Raw genomic sequence first — 17822 nt, forward strand, 5'->3', positions numbered from 1 at the left:
TCCTGCTGCCATATTTTTTTTTAAGTTTATTTACTTATTTTGAGAGAAAGCACAAGCAGGGGAGGGGTAGAAAGGGAGAGGGAGAGAATCCCAAGCAGGCTCCCTGCTGTTAGTATAGAGCCCGACTCAGGGCTTGAACTCACAAGCTGTGAGATCGTGATCTGAGCCGAAATCTAGAGTCAGACACTTAACTGATCCACTCAGGTGCCCTACCCTATTATATGATGCAGAAATCCTGGCGGTTCCTAGTAATCCTTCTTAGGAACAGTTTTTGAGGCCAAGAGAGGAGTTGGAGGATGCCCTTTGGAGATACATTAAGTTGAGGTTTAGAAAAGTAGAAGGAACAGACATCACCCCTGTTGAGAGTTCTCTTAGCCAGTTAGAGTCAGGGATGTGCTAGAGGAAATGTCTTAAGAGGTCCAGAGGAGGGAGTTGTGGACTGAGTCAGGAGCAGTGAGAGGGTGGATCTGGAAGGCAGAGATAGCCAGCTGGCCCACGCCTGTCTGTGATGTGGTTTAGGACAGGCATTCACAGTAAGGGCGTATACCCCAAGGTATCATTCTGCACTGCTGCTCTTTGACTCAAGCCAAAGGTCGGGAGAAGGGACATATCATGGGATGTGGGCGAAGATATCAAGTGTCCCAAGAATGTAATTTTCAAAATTAGTCCAGGAATAATAGAGGGAAACCTTAACTGTCCCCAGTGGGTAATAAAATACAAAGACGTCATTCATACCGCGCTGGATGCCCACCGGGCGTTGGCCTGCCCTGACGCTATGCCTTTCTGCAGGTGACCCTGCCCTCAGCATGAGCCACTGGATGTTTCATCAGCAGGCCCTGCAGGAGTACATTCTTATGTGCTGCCAGTGCCCCGCCGGGGGGCTTCTGGATAAGCCTGGCAAGTGAGTGCCTTCTCTTGGGAGAGGGAGGGGCAGGGAGGGGAGAGATGGTGTGCCACTCAAGCCTCCCCAGAACCAGAGGGTGACAGCCGCTGACCTTTAAAAGCCTGGGGGCAGGGGGGAGGGGGCTCCCTTTCCATCCAGCTGCTTGGTGCTAGTGTGTTGTGGGAAGAAGCCTCCCAGTGGGAGCACCCCTTCCAGTGCCATCCTGGCACCCCCCCCAGTGCCCATCTTTTCCCCCAGCTTCCATGCAGCCCCCTCTCTGGGTAGGTACATAGATTGCCAGGTTGGTGGCTTTTCTTGCCTTTTTTTTTGTTTGTTTTTTAAACGAAACTGATTTAAATAGAACAGGATATAGGACTTTAAAACCCTTGAGTGTCATAAACAGAAATTATAATCACAACTATTGCAGCATAGATTAAATACCTTGAGGCGCCACAGTAAAAAGAAAAGGGAAATCAGATAAGTCCTGTTCCCTTTGCTACTGGGCCAGCACACACCCTGTGACTGTCAGCATCCAGGAGAAGGCCCAGCTGAAGGCTGGTCCCTAGCAGTTTGTCAGGGAGAATTTGGCTCATTTCTAGGCATTTTGGTAGGATTTTTTTTTTTTTTTGAGAAATACATTAATTTAGCACCAGCACTACCCTGGAGAGTCCTTTCTGGAAGACAGCTGGAGGAGACCCTGGGGGGACCAACTACAAGTCTACAAGACTACAAGGGTGCAGGGCTGAAGAGTGGGGCTCGGAAATGCCACGGCTTGACCTGGGCCTGCGATGTGGGGGTGTGCTCCAGGCCTGAGTCTCCTGTTGGAGGCTGTGCCTGGGGGGATTTGTGGGAGTGGAGGAGTCCCTGCTCAGAGCCACCTTGTCTTTGTAGGTCTCGGGACTTCTACCACACCTGCTACTGCCTGAGCGGCCTGTCCATAGCCCAGCACTTCGGCAGTGGAGCCATGTTGCACGATGTGGTCCTGGGTGTGCCTGAAAATGCTCTGGTAAGGCCGGGTGGGGGGCTTGATGGCGCTTCTCCACAGGGTCCCCAGGATGGGGGCATACCAAGAGAGGGGAGCAGCCACGCGTGTCCTGCACAACTATCCATGTGCCTCCTGTGGGCAGGCCTGTGAGCACGCAGCCCCCACCCTCCCTCCATTGGCAGCCGCCCCGGAGGGAGCCTGGGACCCAGGAGGGAACTATCTTAAGGCAAACTCAGGGTACCAGGTGGGAGCATCCAGTCTGAGACAGAGGTTCTGTGCCTTTATCCCTGCGTCAGACCCAGACCTCTATTCATAGTTCCATTGAGGAAATGTACTAAGAGGCAGTAGGTTTCTGGAATCTGCAGCCACACAGTCCTCGCTGCATGGCTGGCTGTCTTCTGGAGCCTACAGTGACGTGCCATCTCTCCAGAGAAGATTCCCAGACCACCTCTGTGAAGGAGGCCTCCCTACAGTGCTCCACCACCGCGCCTTGTTTGTGCCCCTCGTGGCACTCAGTTACAGTTTGTAGCGTGTGTTTAACTTGGTTTTGTCTGCTGCCTCCCAGAGCTGTCAGCCCCTTGTGGGCAGGATGTTCAGCCCCACATCCAGCCCTAGACCAGCCTGGCCGCGGGAAACACCCCTGAGCCTAGACGTGAGCCTGTGACATGAATCCAACTAAGACCGTCCACGGCCATCAAATCACGGGGCCCGTGCATACTGTCACAGAATAGTTCCAACAGAAGGAACACAGATGGCCAGTATGGATAAAAAGATGCTCAGCCTCACTGATAGCCAGACAAAATCGGAATTGCAACCACTCAGCTTTTTCAAGTCTTAACATTTTTCCATATTCGCCTCCCATGCACCCCTTTTCCATTTGTCAGTCTCCTTCCATCCCCAGCATCACCTTGTCCTAAGTTTGACATTTGGCATGCCTGCAGATAAGTTTTTGTGCTATCACTACATATGTATGTATCCATAAACAATATAGACAGAGAATGTTTTCATGCCTTTTAGGACAGTAGCTATTGGATCACTTATTGTGCATTGCTGTTCTTGCTGACCGTTACACTTTTGAGGTTTACCCGTGTTCACCTATGTGGCTCTACTTGAACATTTTAACAACTCTATGGTATTCCCTTGTATAAATGTACCCCAACTGATTTTTCTTCTCCTGTTGGCGAACATTGAGATGGTTTCGGTTTGTGCCATTGCAAATGGAGTCACAGTGCACATTCTTGTGTTAGTTTCTCTAGGAGAGACTTGCTGGGTTGAAGAGCACACACACCTTCATCTTCATAGACAACACCACCCCCCCCCCACCACTGCCCATGTGGCTTGTGTCGTTTTACACTCACACAGTACTCAGATGAGTTGCTCTGTGGTCCAACTTTTCCTCTCTGCCATTTGATAGATGGGAAATGGTATCTCAGTTTTATTTTTACATTTCCCTCATTCGTAGTAAGGTTGAGCATCTTCTCAAATGTTCGTTGACCATTTGTGTTATGTCTTCTGTGAATTGCCTGCCAGCTGCTTGCTTGCTTCCTTGCTGATTTGTAATTTTAATTGTTTGCCCTTTTCTTACACATTTGAAGGCGTTCTCTGTGTGTTCTCAATACTAATCCTGTGTCGGTGATGTGTGTAGTAAATCTCTTCCAGTTCGTGACTTGTCTTTTCACTTTTAGTGGGTTATTTGGTTGTTGAATAGAAGATTTTTAATTTTATAGTGAACAGTTTTACTGCCTTTTTGGTTTTTGAGGGTGGAGGGGTACTTAAGAAATCTTTCCCGGGGGTGCCTGGATGGCTCAGTTGGTTAAGCATCTGACTTCAGCTCAGGTTATGACCTCATAGTTCATGGGTTTGAGCCCCGCGTTGGGCTCTGTGCTGACAGCTCAGAGCCTGGAGCCTGCTTTGGATTTTGTGTTTTCCTCTCTCTCTGCCCCTGCCCCACTCACGCTCTGTCTCTCTGTCTCTCAAAAAGGAATAAACATTAAAAAAAATTTTTTTAAAGAAGTCTTTCCCAGGGCACCTGGGTTGCTCAGTCGGTTAAGCATCCAACTTCAGGTCATGATCTCATGGTTTGTGAGTTCGAGCCCTGTGTTGGGCTCTGTGCTGACAGCTCGGAGCCTGGAGCCTGCTTCCGATTCTGTCTCCCTCTCTCTCTGCCCCTCCCCCGCTCATGCTGTGTCCTCTCAAAAATAAAACATTAGAAAAAAAAAATCTTTCCCTACACTGAGGTCATATGTATATTTTCTTCCAAGCCATTTAAAGTTTTGCTCTTCCCATCTGGATTTTTAATTCTCTTGGAATTGATTTTTGTCTGTGGTGAGGGTTGGATATAATTTTATATTTTTTCCATGTAGATGACCAATTGACCAATACCACTTACGGAAGTTTACAACTTTCCTACTGATGTGTGTCACATGTCTGTCACGTACTCGAGTTTCTGTATATGAGGTGCCTCTGTTCTGTTCCTCTGGTCTGTTTGCCTGTCTGTACTCTCTTAAGCAAATTGTAAATGCAGGTAGGCAGGTCCCATCCCCTTGTTCTTTTTCTTCAAAATTGCCTTGCTGTTCTTTCTTTTTGCTTTTTCCAATGAATTTTAGGATCAGCTTATCGAGTTCGACAAAAAAAAAAAACTATAATGGAATTTTTATGGGAATTGCATTAGATTTAAGATTAATGGGAGAGAACAGACTTCATTTCAATATTAAGGCTTTCCATTTGTGAACACGGTCTTTCAGATTATTTTTCATGTCCTTTAGTGGTCTTACATCATTTTCTCCATAAAAGACTAACACATCTTTTGTTAGACTTATGTCTAGGAAATTTATACTTTTTGTGTCTATTGTGACTGGAATATATTTTTATATTTGTGACTGGTTGTTACTAATGTACAGAAATGATATTTATATTTTAATTGTATGCAGCCACCTTGCTGAACTTAATAGTTGTAATAGTTTGTAGAATCTCTTGGATTTTTTTATTTAGCATGTGATGTTATTTTCAAATAAGGACAGTTTTGCCTTTTTCTTTCTGATTCTTAAGAATTTTGTTTCTTTTTCTGCCTTGGGATGTTGGCTAAGACCCCCATAGAATGTTGACTGGAGGTGGTCATGGGGGGGCACTCCTGTCTTGCTTCTGGTTATAATGGGAAGGTGTCTATAATTTCAGCATTACGTAGGATCCTTACTGCAGGGTTCTGATAAATACCTCCTATCAAGTTAAGGATGTTACTTAACCCTCTCTTCCTGGTTTGCCAGGTTGTTTCTTGTTTGTTTGTTCCAATCATAATCTAATATTAAATTTTACTGAGGGCTTTTTCTACATCTGGTTTTTCTCCTTGACTGTGCTATATTTTGTTAATAAGTGTTCTGATGTTAACATTACATTCCTAGGATCAGCCCTTCTTATGGTCAGAGGACAGCGTGATTGTGTGTGTTTAATGCATTGCTGGATTCAGTTTGCTAGTATTTTTTTTTAAGTTTATTTATTTGGGGGGGGGGGGCAGAGAGAAAGGGAGAGAGAGGATCCCAAACAGGCTCTGCACTGCTAGCACAGAGCCCGATGTAGGGCTTGAACTCACAGATTGTGAGATCGTGACCTGAGCCAAAACCATGAGTTGCACATGCAACCGAGACCCCCAGGTGCCCCAGTTTGCTAGCATTTTTGACTAGTATTTTTTTTTTTTTTAATTTGAGAGACAGTGCGAGTGGGGGAGGGACAGAGAGCGAGGGAGGGAGAATCCCAAGCAGGCTCTGCGCCACCAACACAGAGCCCAACACGAGGCTCAAACCCACGAAACCACAAGATCATGACCTGAGCTGAAACCAAGAGTCAGATGCTTAACTGACTGACTAGTATTTTACTAGTATTTTTACCTGGGCCACCCAGGTGTCCCTGACTAGTATTTTTATTTAGGATTTTTTTTTTGCATGGTATTCATAAGAAAAGCTGATCTGAATTTTTTATTGTATTGCTCTTTCCAGTTTATATTTCAGGATAATATCACAGCCTCATAAATTAGATGGGTACTTCTTCTCCACCCCCACCCCTGCCTTTTGTTTAGACTTTGAAAAAGTTTATATAAGTTAGAGATTATGTTTCTTGTAGGTTTGGTAGCACTTGCTTGAGAAACCATCCAGGCCTGCCTGATATTTTGGGGGAGGAATGGTGGAGCAGAATAAGCAACTGTTATTACTGATTTAATTTATTCATACAAGTTGGGGCGGCTCAGTTGGTTAAGTGTCTGACTCGATTTTGCCCCAGGTCGTAATCTCATGGTTCTGTGAGTTTGAGCCCTGCATTGGACTATGTGCTGACAGCACAGAGCCTACTTGGGATTCTTTCTCTCTCCCTCTCTCTCTGCTCCTCCCCCCACCAAACTAAATAAATAAAAACTTTAAAAAAATGTATTCATACAAATTTTAAAGAATTTCTTTTGAAAATTTATATTGTTCTATAGAATTATTCAGTTTATCTGTACTTTTATAGGTTTTGGCATAGAGTTGCTCATAGTATTCTCTCTCTTTTTTTTTTTTAACGTTTATTCAGTTTTGAGAGACACAGAGAGACAGAGCGTGAATAAGGGAAGGGCAGAGAGAGAGGGAGACACAGTATCTGAAACCTGATCCAGGCTCTGAGCTGTCAGCACAGAGCCCGACATGGGGCTTGAACTCATGAACCATGAGATCACGACCTGAGCCGAAGTCGGACGCTTAACCAACTGAGCCACCCAGGCGCCCCCATAGTATTTTAAAAGTAGTTTTAAAACCTCTCCTGCATTTCTGTCCCCTCCTTCATTCTCCCAGAGTGGATGAGTCCTGAATATTGGCCTCCAGTTGTGCCCTGTCTCAGACCTAAAGTTTCTTTTGGATTTCTATGATGTAGTAGACTACTATAAAAGAGTTTAAATATGGCCTGACGCTTTTACTGCATCATAGCGTTGTGGTCCTTTTCCTTGATTACAAATGTAAATAAAGACATGTATGTTTTAATAATTAGAATATATACAAAAGTATAAGAAAATATCACGGGACTGATTTTGGCGTATGTCCAATTTCTGCCTATAAATCACATCTACAAACACATTTTCAAAAAGTAAGTTTGGGATAACATTATATATACTGTTTTCCTCACATGATACATTATAAGCATTTGCCCTTACCATTAAATATTTGAAAGCATGTTTTTAAACGGCTGTGTAATATTCCTTTGTATCCCATGTAGCATTAACTGCTTTTACTAATACCTTGTTGTTGAACATCAGGGCCTGGGGTGATAAACCTCCCTGTGTATCTCTGATGATTCCTTCTTCTGATAAATTCTTACAAGTGCATGTAAAGGTTTCAAGTCTGTGCACGGTCGCAAGGACCACTGGGGTGATTGATCGGCATCTGTTCTCTTTGCAGCAGCCCACTCACCCTGTGTACAATATTGGACCAGATAAGGTGATCCAGGCCACCATGCACTTCCTGCAGAAGCCAGTCCCAGGCTTTGAGGAACATGACGACGAGGCACCAGCAGAGACTGCCACCGACTAGAAGACCCAGGACCCCTGGCTCTATGTTCACCCACCTCCCCGGTCAGACCCAGGTTTATACATTTCGATACATACTGCATTCCGTGCTGCAGAAGCCTTGGCCACTAGGGAGCTGTGGTCCTTTGTCCTTTTCTTGTCAAACAAAACAAAACTGATGGTCCTGGGTTTGGAGAAAATAGTGGCGTGGTTTTTAAAAAATTCTTTCCACTTCCGTCAAACCAAAAATCTGTCAGCCCGTGCGGCATCTAAACCCGGCTCTGGCCTGGCCAGGATTGTTGGGGAACGGTGCATGCTGGGCGGGACCAGTCCTTCGCCGCCAGCTCTCCGGCCCGGACAGTCGTACTGAAATGAACGGTGTCTATGAGTCACTGCTGCGATTCCCCCCTGCACGCCACCATTAAGTCACCAGGAAGGTGCCCTCCCCTGAGTGGAAATAAGTCTATTCCGTGCCGAGGGGGAGGGGGAGCTTTGGTCCCATCACAGTGAATTCTCTAGAAAAAAATCATGGTGGGACTTCACTAGGAGATGCCCTACCTCTCACCTTCCACCTCAGTCATTTGCAAGGGAAAGGAGCTGGGGGTGGGGGAGAAAGATCTCCTTGAGTTGTGAGTCCCTCCCCCTCCGCACTGGAGAACTGAGCCACACTTCTCCCCAGGGCGGGACTCGCTTCAGCCACAGGGGTGGTGACTTAGACCCAGGAAACCAATTATGAGTGGAAAATGAACCTCTAGTTCACTTCTGTGTCCGAGGAAGCAGCCCCAGTGCCCGCCCCCCATCATGTATGTGAAATACCCTTCTCGTGTCCTCAAGGCCGCACCCGTAGCCTGTGGCCATTGTGCGTGTTTCCATCTTTCTTCCATCAGACTCCCAGCCCATCACCCTCAGAGACGGTGTTGTCTTCTCTCATCTGGAGTATTAACACTACTAAGTCTTTCACCTTAATTTGACTCAGGATTTATTCACATCCTGCCCACTCTAGTCTCACAGAGATAAAGTCAAGTGCTAGATAGGCTGGCTGCTCAGCCGGCTGTGGCAGGGCTGAGTGCCGCCCGGCGTGCTCAGCCTGGCAGGGCCTCTGCTGCTCACAGGGAACCCTTTCTCGGTCAGCGGGGCGTTGAGTTGGGCCATCTGTCCGCTGCTACAGTCACGGCACACTCCGTGCGGCTGACCTGGCCTTCACGTACGCAGCCCCGGACCGCGAGCAGACAGGAGCCTGGAGGTGCGGCACGAGGCTCTTCTCAAAACTCTGGCCGTCTGCTGCCTCTCATTCCCTATTGCTTTGGCGGATTGGGCTATGTATTACCTCCTTGAAATAATAAAAGAATAACATTTTCTCTGATGTCTCTCATTTGTGACTGGTCCCAAGAACATTCCCTCAGAGTGTCCACTGTTGGGAGTTACTGAAGATTGCTCGCGGATTGCCGGTCTCCCGTGTGTGTGACATTTCAGACCTTGCAGGGATCTGACTTGGGTTCCACCCTCAGACAGCTGCTCCAGTGGATGCCACTGTGGGCCCAACAAGCAGTGGGAGAAGCTCTGTCTCCCAAGCTCCCCAAACCAGTTCTGTTTACTTTTGTCCCAGCCCTCTGTACGCCGCGTCTCATGGTGTCTGTGTGTCTGTCTGATTCTGAGCAGAGACTGTGCTCCTGAGTCCGAAGGCAAGAATTCAGCAACAGGTGGAGGTGGCTGTCCTGACCAGAGGCGGGGGGACTGTCACAGAACGGGCCAGAATCCTGTGGTCACCTGGCTTTCCTTCTCATCTGGTGAGAGACCCTCTCTCAAGGGAGGCCAACAAGGCAGATACTCCTTGTCCTGACCCTCCATGGACGAGAAGAGGGTATCCTCATCTTGGAATATAATTCCTGCCCCGTGCTCTTTTTGCCCAGATAACAAAACAGTTTGGGCCACAAAGCAGCACATTGAAATGCATCCTTCCCGTGACTGTAACAAAAGGCCAAACCCTCTAACACCAGCAGCCTCAAGGTATTAGGGGATTAATTGTAGTAATTGATGTGGTTAGAGACAGAAGGGATTGCTTCGGTATGAGTTGGCTTTATACCAAGGGGAGAGGGTCTGAGCTGGCCCCAGGATTAGGTGAAGTTTGCCTAGGTAGAGGAGAGAGGGTCATTTACTGGTATTTAAAAAATTTTTATTTGAGAGAGAGAGAGGACACCATTGGGGGTGCAGAGAGAGAGAGGGAGAGAGAGACCCAAGCAGGCTCTGCGTGGCAGCACAGAGCGCGACATGGGGTTCATTTCATGAACCGTGAGATCATGACCTGAGCCAAAATCAAGAGTCGGATGCCAAACCGACTGAGCCACCCAGGCGCCCTGGCATTCTTGTCTCAGGGGGTTTACACTGGCATAACCATGAGACTCCCTTTCTGCTCCCAGTTGGGTCTGGAGGATTTCTTGACTTTTACAGCATTCAAAGTGGGTGCTGGAGATAAATTCTCAGATAAACAGATTTATCATGTGTATCCTTAAGTAGAAGGCACTTACGTAGCATTCAAGATGGGTTACCCCAAATACCTCCCTCACCAATAAAGAAATACAGAACTACCACAGATGTCCAGATGGACCCCAACTGCCCCCTTGGACCCATTTCAGACCCACGTTGAATCCTGTGTAAGTTGGGAGGCCTGCTAGATCCTCGTGTGAGCAGAAGGGGAGCCTCCTGGATAAGCAGACGCCCCTGAGATAACAATACCAGTCAATGATATTCCTAAACTGCCTTCTCTTTGCGGCATCATTTCTGAGTTAGAAGCCATCAATCAGATTCTGGCCACTGTGTTGGCCACTGTGTTGGGGGCAATGCTGTACTCTACTTGAGGAAGCCACTTCTCATGAAGACCGCCCACAAAAGCATATGCCATAATATTAAGTAACAGCTCCACGATGGCCTTCCGTTGAGGACTAGCCTTAGATCTTGATATGTTGCTTCCTGGTGACTTAACTTAGCAGAGAGATGGAGGTTAGAGACTCCTGGCAAGGTGGTTGTTTATGTGACCTTGGCGATTGCATCAATGTTAACCATCTATTGTACTTGTGTCAGGAGCTTGATAGAATTAAGAGTGGAGCTCTGAGTGCTCCATATTGTTGGCAGCAGTGGAATCCATTGGCTTCAGATGGTAGATGTACAGATAACAATGCTGACATTCCATTATAAAACTGAAGAACTGGTCTCATCTTCCAACCAGGTTTTCATTCATCCAACCTCCTTATGGAAGTAGGTCACTGGGCTTCCTGCAGGAATTCGCCAGTAGCTTCAGCATCCCAACTCTGAGAGAAGGGTAATGGTCTGGGGTGGGGAAAGAAATGTTCTTTATGTCTGCAGGCTTCCGAGGCACTCTTTGGCCAGGACTACTGTGTACGATGTCTGTCATTCACTGTCTGGGATAAATCCAGTTCAATGAAAGTTTGCTTTCTTAATGCTAATAATCAGGCCTGAGGTTAATGATACAGATAGAAGTCTATGATGGAGGGCTACTCAATGTTGCTTCCATTTGGGAGCCCAGGAATAACTTGGGGGTGGGGGGAATATTTGCTAATGTTTTATTAGTCTACCATCTATCCCAGGGGGCAGCAAATTTTCTCTGTAAATGGTAAGTATTTTAAGCTTTGCACACAACTACTCAACTTTGATCGGCCATGGTAGGACAAAACAGCCATAGACAAAGTGCGGTCGTGTTCCAGTAAAACTTTATGAAAACAGGTGGTGGGCTAGATTTGGCCCATGGGCTGTAGTGTGCCTACCTGTGATCTAGACCAAATCCCATCCGTATTCATTCAGCATTCTTCCACATCTTTCATGGCTGAGATGTAATGTAATACTATGTCCATGTACTACTAGTCTCAAAAGGCAAATGTGCTTGGTAGAATTTGTACCAAATATTCCAGCCACCCACGTGTGCTGCTCGGGCATTCACTGCCACGAAACAGGAAGAACTGAATGATTTAAGACACTGTTACAACTTGCTTAAAACAAAGAGGAAACGTGTTGACTCTTAAACTGAGACGTCCAGGAATTAGCTTGGCTGTATGGCTTTAGCAGCTTCCTCGGTCTTTCTGTATCAGCTCCAACCTCAGGCTCTCTCCATGTGACTGTCAAATGGCAGCAGCAACAGCTGCAGACCGTACATCCTCTGAGGGTGAAGTTCAGCAGACACGAGCAGTTGGCACTGTCCCAGTCTTCCTTCCCAGCAAGTGTCACTGCGTCTCACTGCCTTTGATCAAGCCACGTGCTTTTCTGAGAAGCAATCCAGTGGCCAGATTGAAGTGCACTGAATGACCTAAGTCTTGATCACATGCTTCTTGCATGAGTGGGAAATGGGGCTCCATCAGCAGCACACAGTCTAAGAGTGGGGAAGGAACGAAGCCCCGAGTCCAAATTAGGGTTGTAGTCAAAGCGGGGAAATGGATGCTAGAGAGACAAACCACCACCGCTGTCTACAACAGTGGATTATTACTGGGATAGAAACCTGTGGTGGACACGGTTGGCATCCATTCCTCCCCTCCCCAACTGTGGCAGCCAATAGGCTCATGTGAATGTGATCCCCTTCCGACCTCCAGGACCAGGCCCTGATTGGCCTAAGGCAATCATTTTAATCCATCCCTCTTCGGCAAGAACAGAAGCCTACACCAATCAAATGGCTTGCCCTGGCCTCATTGATTGATGCAGAATAGAGCATGTGGCCTACAAAAACCGGAGAGAAGCCCAGGACATTTGATGATAGAGGAAAAGCACCTCTCTCCCCTTAGGGATGGTAGAATGTGTGGCCTGGGACTCCTACAAGCATTTTCCTACCTACAAGGAAGCCAGTCTCAGAAGCCAGTACGCACAGACTCCCTGACTCACTAAGAAGCATGGCCAGAACCCTGATCACCCCCCTCCTGCAGTTTGTCTTGCTTCTGGGTTTTTCGGCTATGTGAACCAACCTGAGGTGGATTTACTCTGACTCGCAACCAAAAGCATCCTAACACATACAAAACTCTATCCGTGAAAGTTCTTACCTGCTGCCTGAAGGGCACGGATCACCCTTGCCACATCCACCCGAAGAATAACCCCTAAGAGAGTTCCTCCTGGTCTACTGCCTCTCCTCATTTGATCCTTGACTCAACCTCACGAGGTGGGTGAGGCAGCCGTAGTATCTGCGTTTTACAACTGTCGAAACAGGTCAGAGAGCTTAAGTGAATCACCCGAGGTTTCTGGCGATCAAGGAGTGGAGTCTGAACCTGAACCCAGACCTGCTGCCCAGGAGCTTCCATCCCCCCAGGTGTCTAAAGGAAGGTGGAGTGCGTGGTCTCGGGGATGGAGGCAGTACCCAAACGTGTGTGGGTTACCTCCGGGGCCGGATGACAGAGACCCTGAAGGCCGGCCCCCATCTTTTACCAGGACGAGCATGCTGACAGCCAGTGGCCGGGGCAGGCTGGCCTCCCTCTTCGGTCTTCGTCTCCTGCTCTGCCAAGTCTTCAGCATAGAGCGACGATCCCCACATCAAATGGGTGCCACCCCAGTGCAGAGCGAGGCTATGGTGAGTCAGTCTTTCTGGTAGCTCTGAAGACAGCCCGCCCCCTGCAGCCTGGCCCGGCCTGCCTAACCGGTTCCTGGACTGGACATCCTCTTTCACTTCCCGGCAACTCTGCTTTTCACCAGCTGGTGCAGGAGGTTCAGAGAAGGAGGCCAGGTGGCCGATGCTCCCCTCCCACTGCTTGTGTACGTCCAAGAACAGCCCGGCAGGCGGGGACACAGTGCTCATCGCTCGCCCGGCTTAATGGAAAACTTTCCCTGCCCTCTGCCCCTCCTGCATAAACACCACTCCTGCAAAATAATCATAACGATGCATTTAAAAAAGACGACCTTTTTATTTTAGGATAGTTTTAGATGGACAGAAAAATCGCAAGGATAGTAGATCCCTATGTCCCTTAAGCCAGCTTCCCCCACTGTTGCCATCTTACGTGAATATGGAACATTCGTCGAAACTAATGAACCAATGTTGATACGTTACCATTAACTAAAGTCCATAGTTTATTTGAATAACTTAGTTTTTACCTAAATGCCCCTTTTCTGTCCCCAGATCCCATCCAGGACACCTCATTACATTTAGTCAACTCTCCTTAGGCTGCTCTTGGCTGTGACAGTTTCTCAGGCTTTCCTTCTTGTGGGTGGCCTTGACAGTTTGAGGAATACCGGTCAGGTATTTTGTAGATGGCCTCTCACTTGGAAATTGCATGAAAACATTCTCATGATCGGGGTAGGGCTGTGCGTTTTGGGGGTAAGGCCACAGAGGCCAGGTGCCCTCTCATCACATCCTATCAAGGGTACGTGTGGTCCACATGGCTTGTCCCGGGGGCTTTTAACGTTGAGACCTGGCTGAAAGCATGTGTCGGGCTATCGCACTGCAAGATTCCTCTTTCTTCCCCTTTCCAGACTGTGCCCTTTAGAAGGAAGTCCACGTGCACAGTACACATTTAAGGAGCGGAGAGCTATGCCCCACATCCTTGAAGGTAGGGTATCTACATAAGTTATTTGGAATTCTGTGGGAGGTTTGTCTTTTCTCCATTTATTTATTTTTCTACCCATTTGTTTATATTGGTATGGACTTGTGAATGCTTATTTAACGCTTTGGGTTATGTTCCATACTATGTTGTTTATTTTATTGCTCAAATTATTCCAGCTTTGGCCATTAACTCTTTCAGTTGGTTCCTGTGTCCCCTTGACATCTCCACACTTCCTTACTTATAAAATAGCGTCATCAGCATCATATCCTCATTCTGTCATCCCTTTTCTTTCAAGAAGTATGGGCCTGTTGATAATCGTTGACACTGGATAACGGGTGCATTGGGGTTCAGTATACTATGCTCTTCAATCTTTGGTCACATTACATTCTGTCCAGAATAAAAAGTACTGCACGCTGGTGATCTTGGATGTGAGACTTCGTGCCATCTGCTGTACTTGTGTATGGCTTGAGCTGATAGGACAAAGGTGGTGACAGAAGCCTAGGACTTCAGCTCCAGAGTCAGAGCAGGCTAGATGTCATAGTCTTCTCAAGGGGAGGGCCAGGGGGGAACCTGGGACTGTAGGGGGCTCTGCCCCCGAGGTGTGCAGACTAAGTGCCTGGCAGGAAGGTGGGGAGGGTCCTGCAAGTGGCACCCCCAGAGGGGTATGACAATGGTATGATGGAATGGGTACCCAGGAGAGCTATGCTGTGCTCCCGGGAAGGCTGACGCTTTGCTGGCTCATCCACTCAAGTCCTCCCCTCCCTCTTGGGAGCAGTGGTGGCCATGGTCTGGATGCCAAGCTAGCCAGTGAATGTGGTGGAATGTGAAGGGTGATCCTGTCCCCGCAGAGTGGAGGCTCTGGCCCACCTTCCCTTCACCCAAAGCCTCTGCTGGGCTCTTGTGGGGAGGGAGGAAGGGGAGCACACCAGAGCTTGGGAAGCGATGGCCTGGCCCTGTTCCTTGTCCCGCCACATGCCAACTTTCTCATCGAGGGCCCAGCTTCAGAACTTTTTTGGTATCCATGTGCTTGAGTCTGGTTTCTACCTCCTCTGAGCTTTCTGCAGGTAGGGCCCAGGCTTCATTAGCTGCCTGAGTCTCCCCAGTGCCTGGCACAGTGCTGGGCTGAGGATATGGGCTGCTCAAACACCTGTGGGTTGAACTCAGGTAGAGGCAACCCCGGAAGTGACCTAAAAGTGTGCAGAAATGAACGTACACTGGGAGGCTGGAGACCCTTGGCATGCACTCATTTGTGTATTTGTAGTGTACCCAGTGACAGACCAGGCACTGTGATAGGGGTGCAGCGGCGAGCATTAAGACCAGTCCCTGGCCTCGTGGGAGCCCCCAGTTGGAAATGCCTAAGTGTTCACAGCCCCGGACTCATTTCCTGCAGGGAAACCTAGTCAAGCTGTTTGAACCAGAGTTCCTCTAGCTGAAGTCTCCCGCTGGCTTTGTGGTAGGTATTTGCTGTGGACGTGACATTCCTTCTTTCAGCTGGCTGGCCTTGCCGTGGCCTTTGGCCTAAAGCCATCGGCCACTGTCCTTTAGCCCCAGATCTGCCCCTGCCACCTCCGAGCTGTTGATGGCACCGGGAGATAAGAAACAATGAAGCTCTCAAGCATGTGCGTGGGAGCCACACTGCCAGCTGGACTCCTCCAGCTGGTGAGGAGTGAGGGTGTGGGCGGCAGCTCTGCACGCCCATTTGGTTATTTCTTGAACCAGACTTTGCACGGCTCATTGGGCCCTTGCAGGAGCCAGCTTATGGAGTATGTACCTTTCTCTACTGGCCTGCTATGGTAGCCGTCAGCTTTCTGGTTTTCTTGGTGGGAGGCTCAAACTCTTAACCATGTTCGGCACTGGGGTAGAAGGTTCTGGCACAGATTTCTCAACATTGGATCCTTGATTCTTCCCCCCTCCCCTGCCCACGGCCTTTAATTTACTGGGAAAAATTAATAGACACTGTGCTGGACAATTTTGCCCAGAGAAGGCTCTATAGGTATGAAAGGACCCCACTTCTACCATGGACATCAGAGGAAAACAATCCTAAATGGGGCCTGGCAGTCAGAACAGGCCTGCTGGTGCAGCTGGCATCCAGCACAGGGCACAGGAGGGAGCCTGCCCAGCTGGTTGTGAACTGTCCAGGGCCACCTGTTGGGCTCTTTTCTAGACACGCCCATCCTGCTGGGTGTGTGTGTGTGTGCACAAGGTATACACGTGTCAGCCAGCGTGAGCTGGAGCCCGTGGGCCCTGGGGTCTAGTCGTCAGACCACATGGAGCCAACAGGCTAGGCTGTGCCCGCCTCACCCCTCCAGGCAGCTCTGCTCATGGTGCCCCGGGAGGGAAGGCTGAAAAACAAGGGCTCAACCACTATCGTAACCAGGCCCTGGCAGGAAACATCCAGCAGTCACAAGATGGGCTTTTGCAGTATCTCTGGGCGTGGCATGGTGTGGGCCAGCAGGCACTGCAGAAATCCAAATTAAAACCAGAATGGAGAACGGGGAGAAGTAACCGGTATGGTAATGGTAAATGGTTCTGATCCAGCCAGCAAGGATATATTTCATTTCCCAAGTCCAGATTTTTTCCACAGGGAATACATCTGTGGTGTTGCTAGAGTTCCATCAGAACTCACCCCTTGGTATTCAACATGTATTTACTTCCTTTGAGGAATTTAAATTCCTTAAATTTAAGTAAGTAAATTTAAATTTACTTTCCTTTAAGGATTTTAATGCGCTGAAAGATAGAATTTATTCACTCCGTATTTCAACAAAACGCAAACAGAAATGGTTGCTCAGCCCAGGACCTATGATGGCAGCCAGACCTAAGTACATCGGAGTACTCACCAAGCACCAGGCACAGTTCAAGGACTTTCACACTTAGGCCTTCACGCCTCACAATGGCACTTTGTGCCACTGCTGTCTTCATGTTGTGCCTCAGGAAACCAGGGCAGTGTCACCCAGAGCCAATCCAGATGGGCAAGTTCAGAGCCTGTGGCCTAACCTAGCCAGTCAGGCGCTAGCCCTGAAGCTCCTCGGGCTTCCCGCCCCACCCTGACTGACCCTGATGAAGCAGTGACGACACTTAGCAGCTGGTGATGGTTTGCTGGGAGAGCCTCCAAAACTCAAGTGGGGGCCTGCCTGATGCCGTCACTCCGGTCCTGGGTACGGTTAAGCCTGCTTATCCAAACTTGTCCAGGAATAGGATATTTGGCCAATTTGACTTCTACCTCAGGAATTAACTAGAAAATATTTTTGTTGTTGTTGTCTGTCCCCTTCCCAAGGACAGCCCGGCGCTGTACGAATTAGTTCGTGCCTTAGTAAAACCCCAGACGCTGAAGGACGTCTGTCTTTGCCTGTTCGTGATCCACGCTTCAGGACCCTTCAGAAGGGGCCCAGTTCTCACCATGGGTATTTGGTACGGCCGATGTAGAGGTTGGCAAACTCCCGCTCCCTACCCAGGTTTCCTCCTCAGGCTAGAGAAACTGTTTTGAACAAAGAAAGGCTCTAGTTTCGTGTTCCCGGAGGCTGTCCAGAACGGAGCCTGGCAAACAGTCCTGAGACACTGCCTTGCTCTGGCTGGCCTGTAGACCTGCCCGGCAACCAGAGAGGCGGCCGCCAGCGTGTGGCATAAAAACGGGTGTGGCCCCGTGCCATCGCCTTTGCTCGGGGTTTCAAAAGTGGGTGGCTAGACAGCCCTCAGCCGGCCCTCAAGAGTGTAGAGCCCCAGTGGGACAAGGGCAACATCATCAAGGCAGTCCTGTCAGGTGGATGGCTCCCCAAACCCCTCTTCCTTCCCCCCGCTTTTCTCCCAAGTGCAGTCTTAAAAAGAGCCTGGCCTCACACCCACTTGGCTAATTCAGCTCGGCTGTGCCTCTTTCCTCAACAGCTTCTTTTCGTTCTCTGCGTTATTTTGCTTTTG

The 17822-nt window shown here is 48.6% G+C and overlaps 1 protein-coding gene across 1 annotated transcript in view; it reads left to right on the forward strand.

The window, feature by feature from the left end:
- The window catches only part of FNTB (farnesyltransferase, CAAX box, beta), a 67065-nt gene extending 58321 nt beyond the window's left edge, over positions 1 to 8744 (forward strand). Inside the window, exons 10-12 of the mRNA XM_003987734.6 lie at positions 790 to 901; positions 1775 to 1889; positions 7280 to 8744. Coding sequence (XP_003987783.2) covers positions 790 to 901; positions 1775 to 1889; positions 7280 to 7411 — 359 coding nt within the window. The 3' untranslated portion in view covers positions 7412 to 8744. The remainder of the gene's footprint in view (positions 1 to 789; positions 902 to 1774; positions 1890 to 7279) is intronic.
- The last annotated feature ends 9078 nt before the right edge of the window (positions 8745 to 17822 follow it).

The sequence above is a fragment of the Felis catus genome, chromosome B3 (assembly GCF_018350175.1).
Source record: "Felis catus isolate Fca126 chromosome B3, F.catus_Fca126_mat1.0, whole genome shotgun sequence".
Taxonomy (NCBI): domain Eukaryota; kingdom Metazoa; phylum Chordata; class Mammalia; order Carnivora; family Felidae; genus Felis; species Felis catus.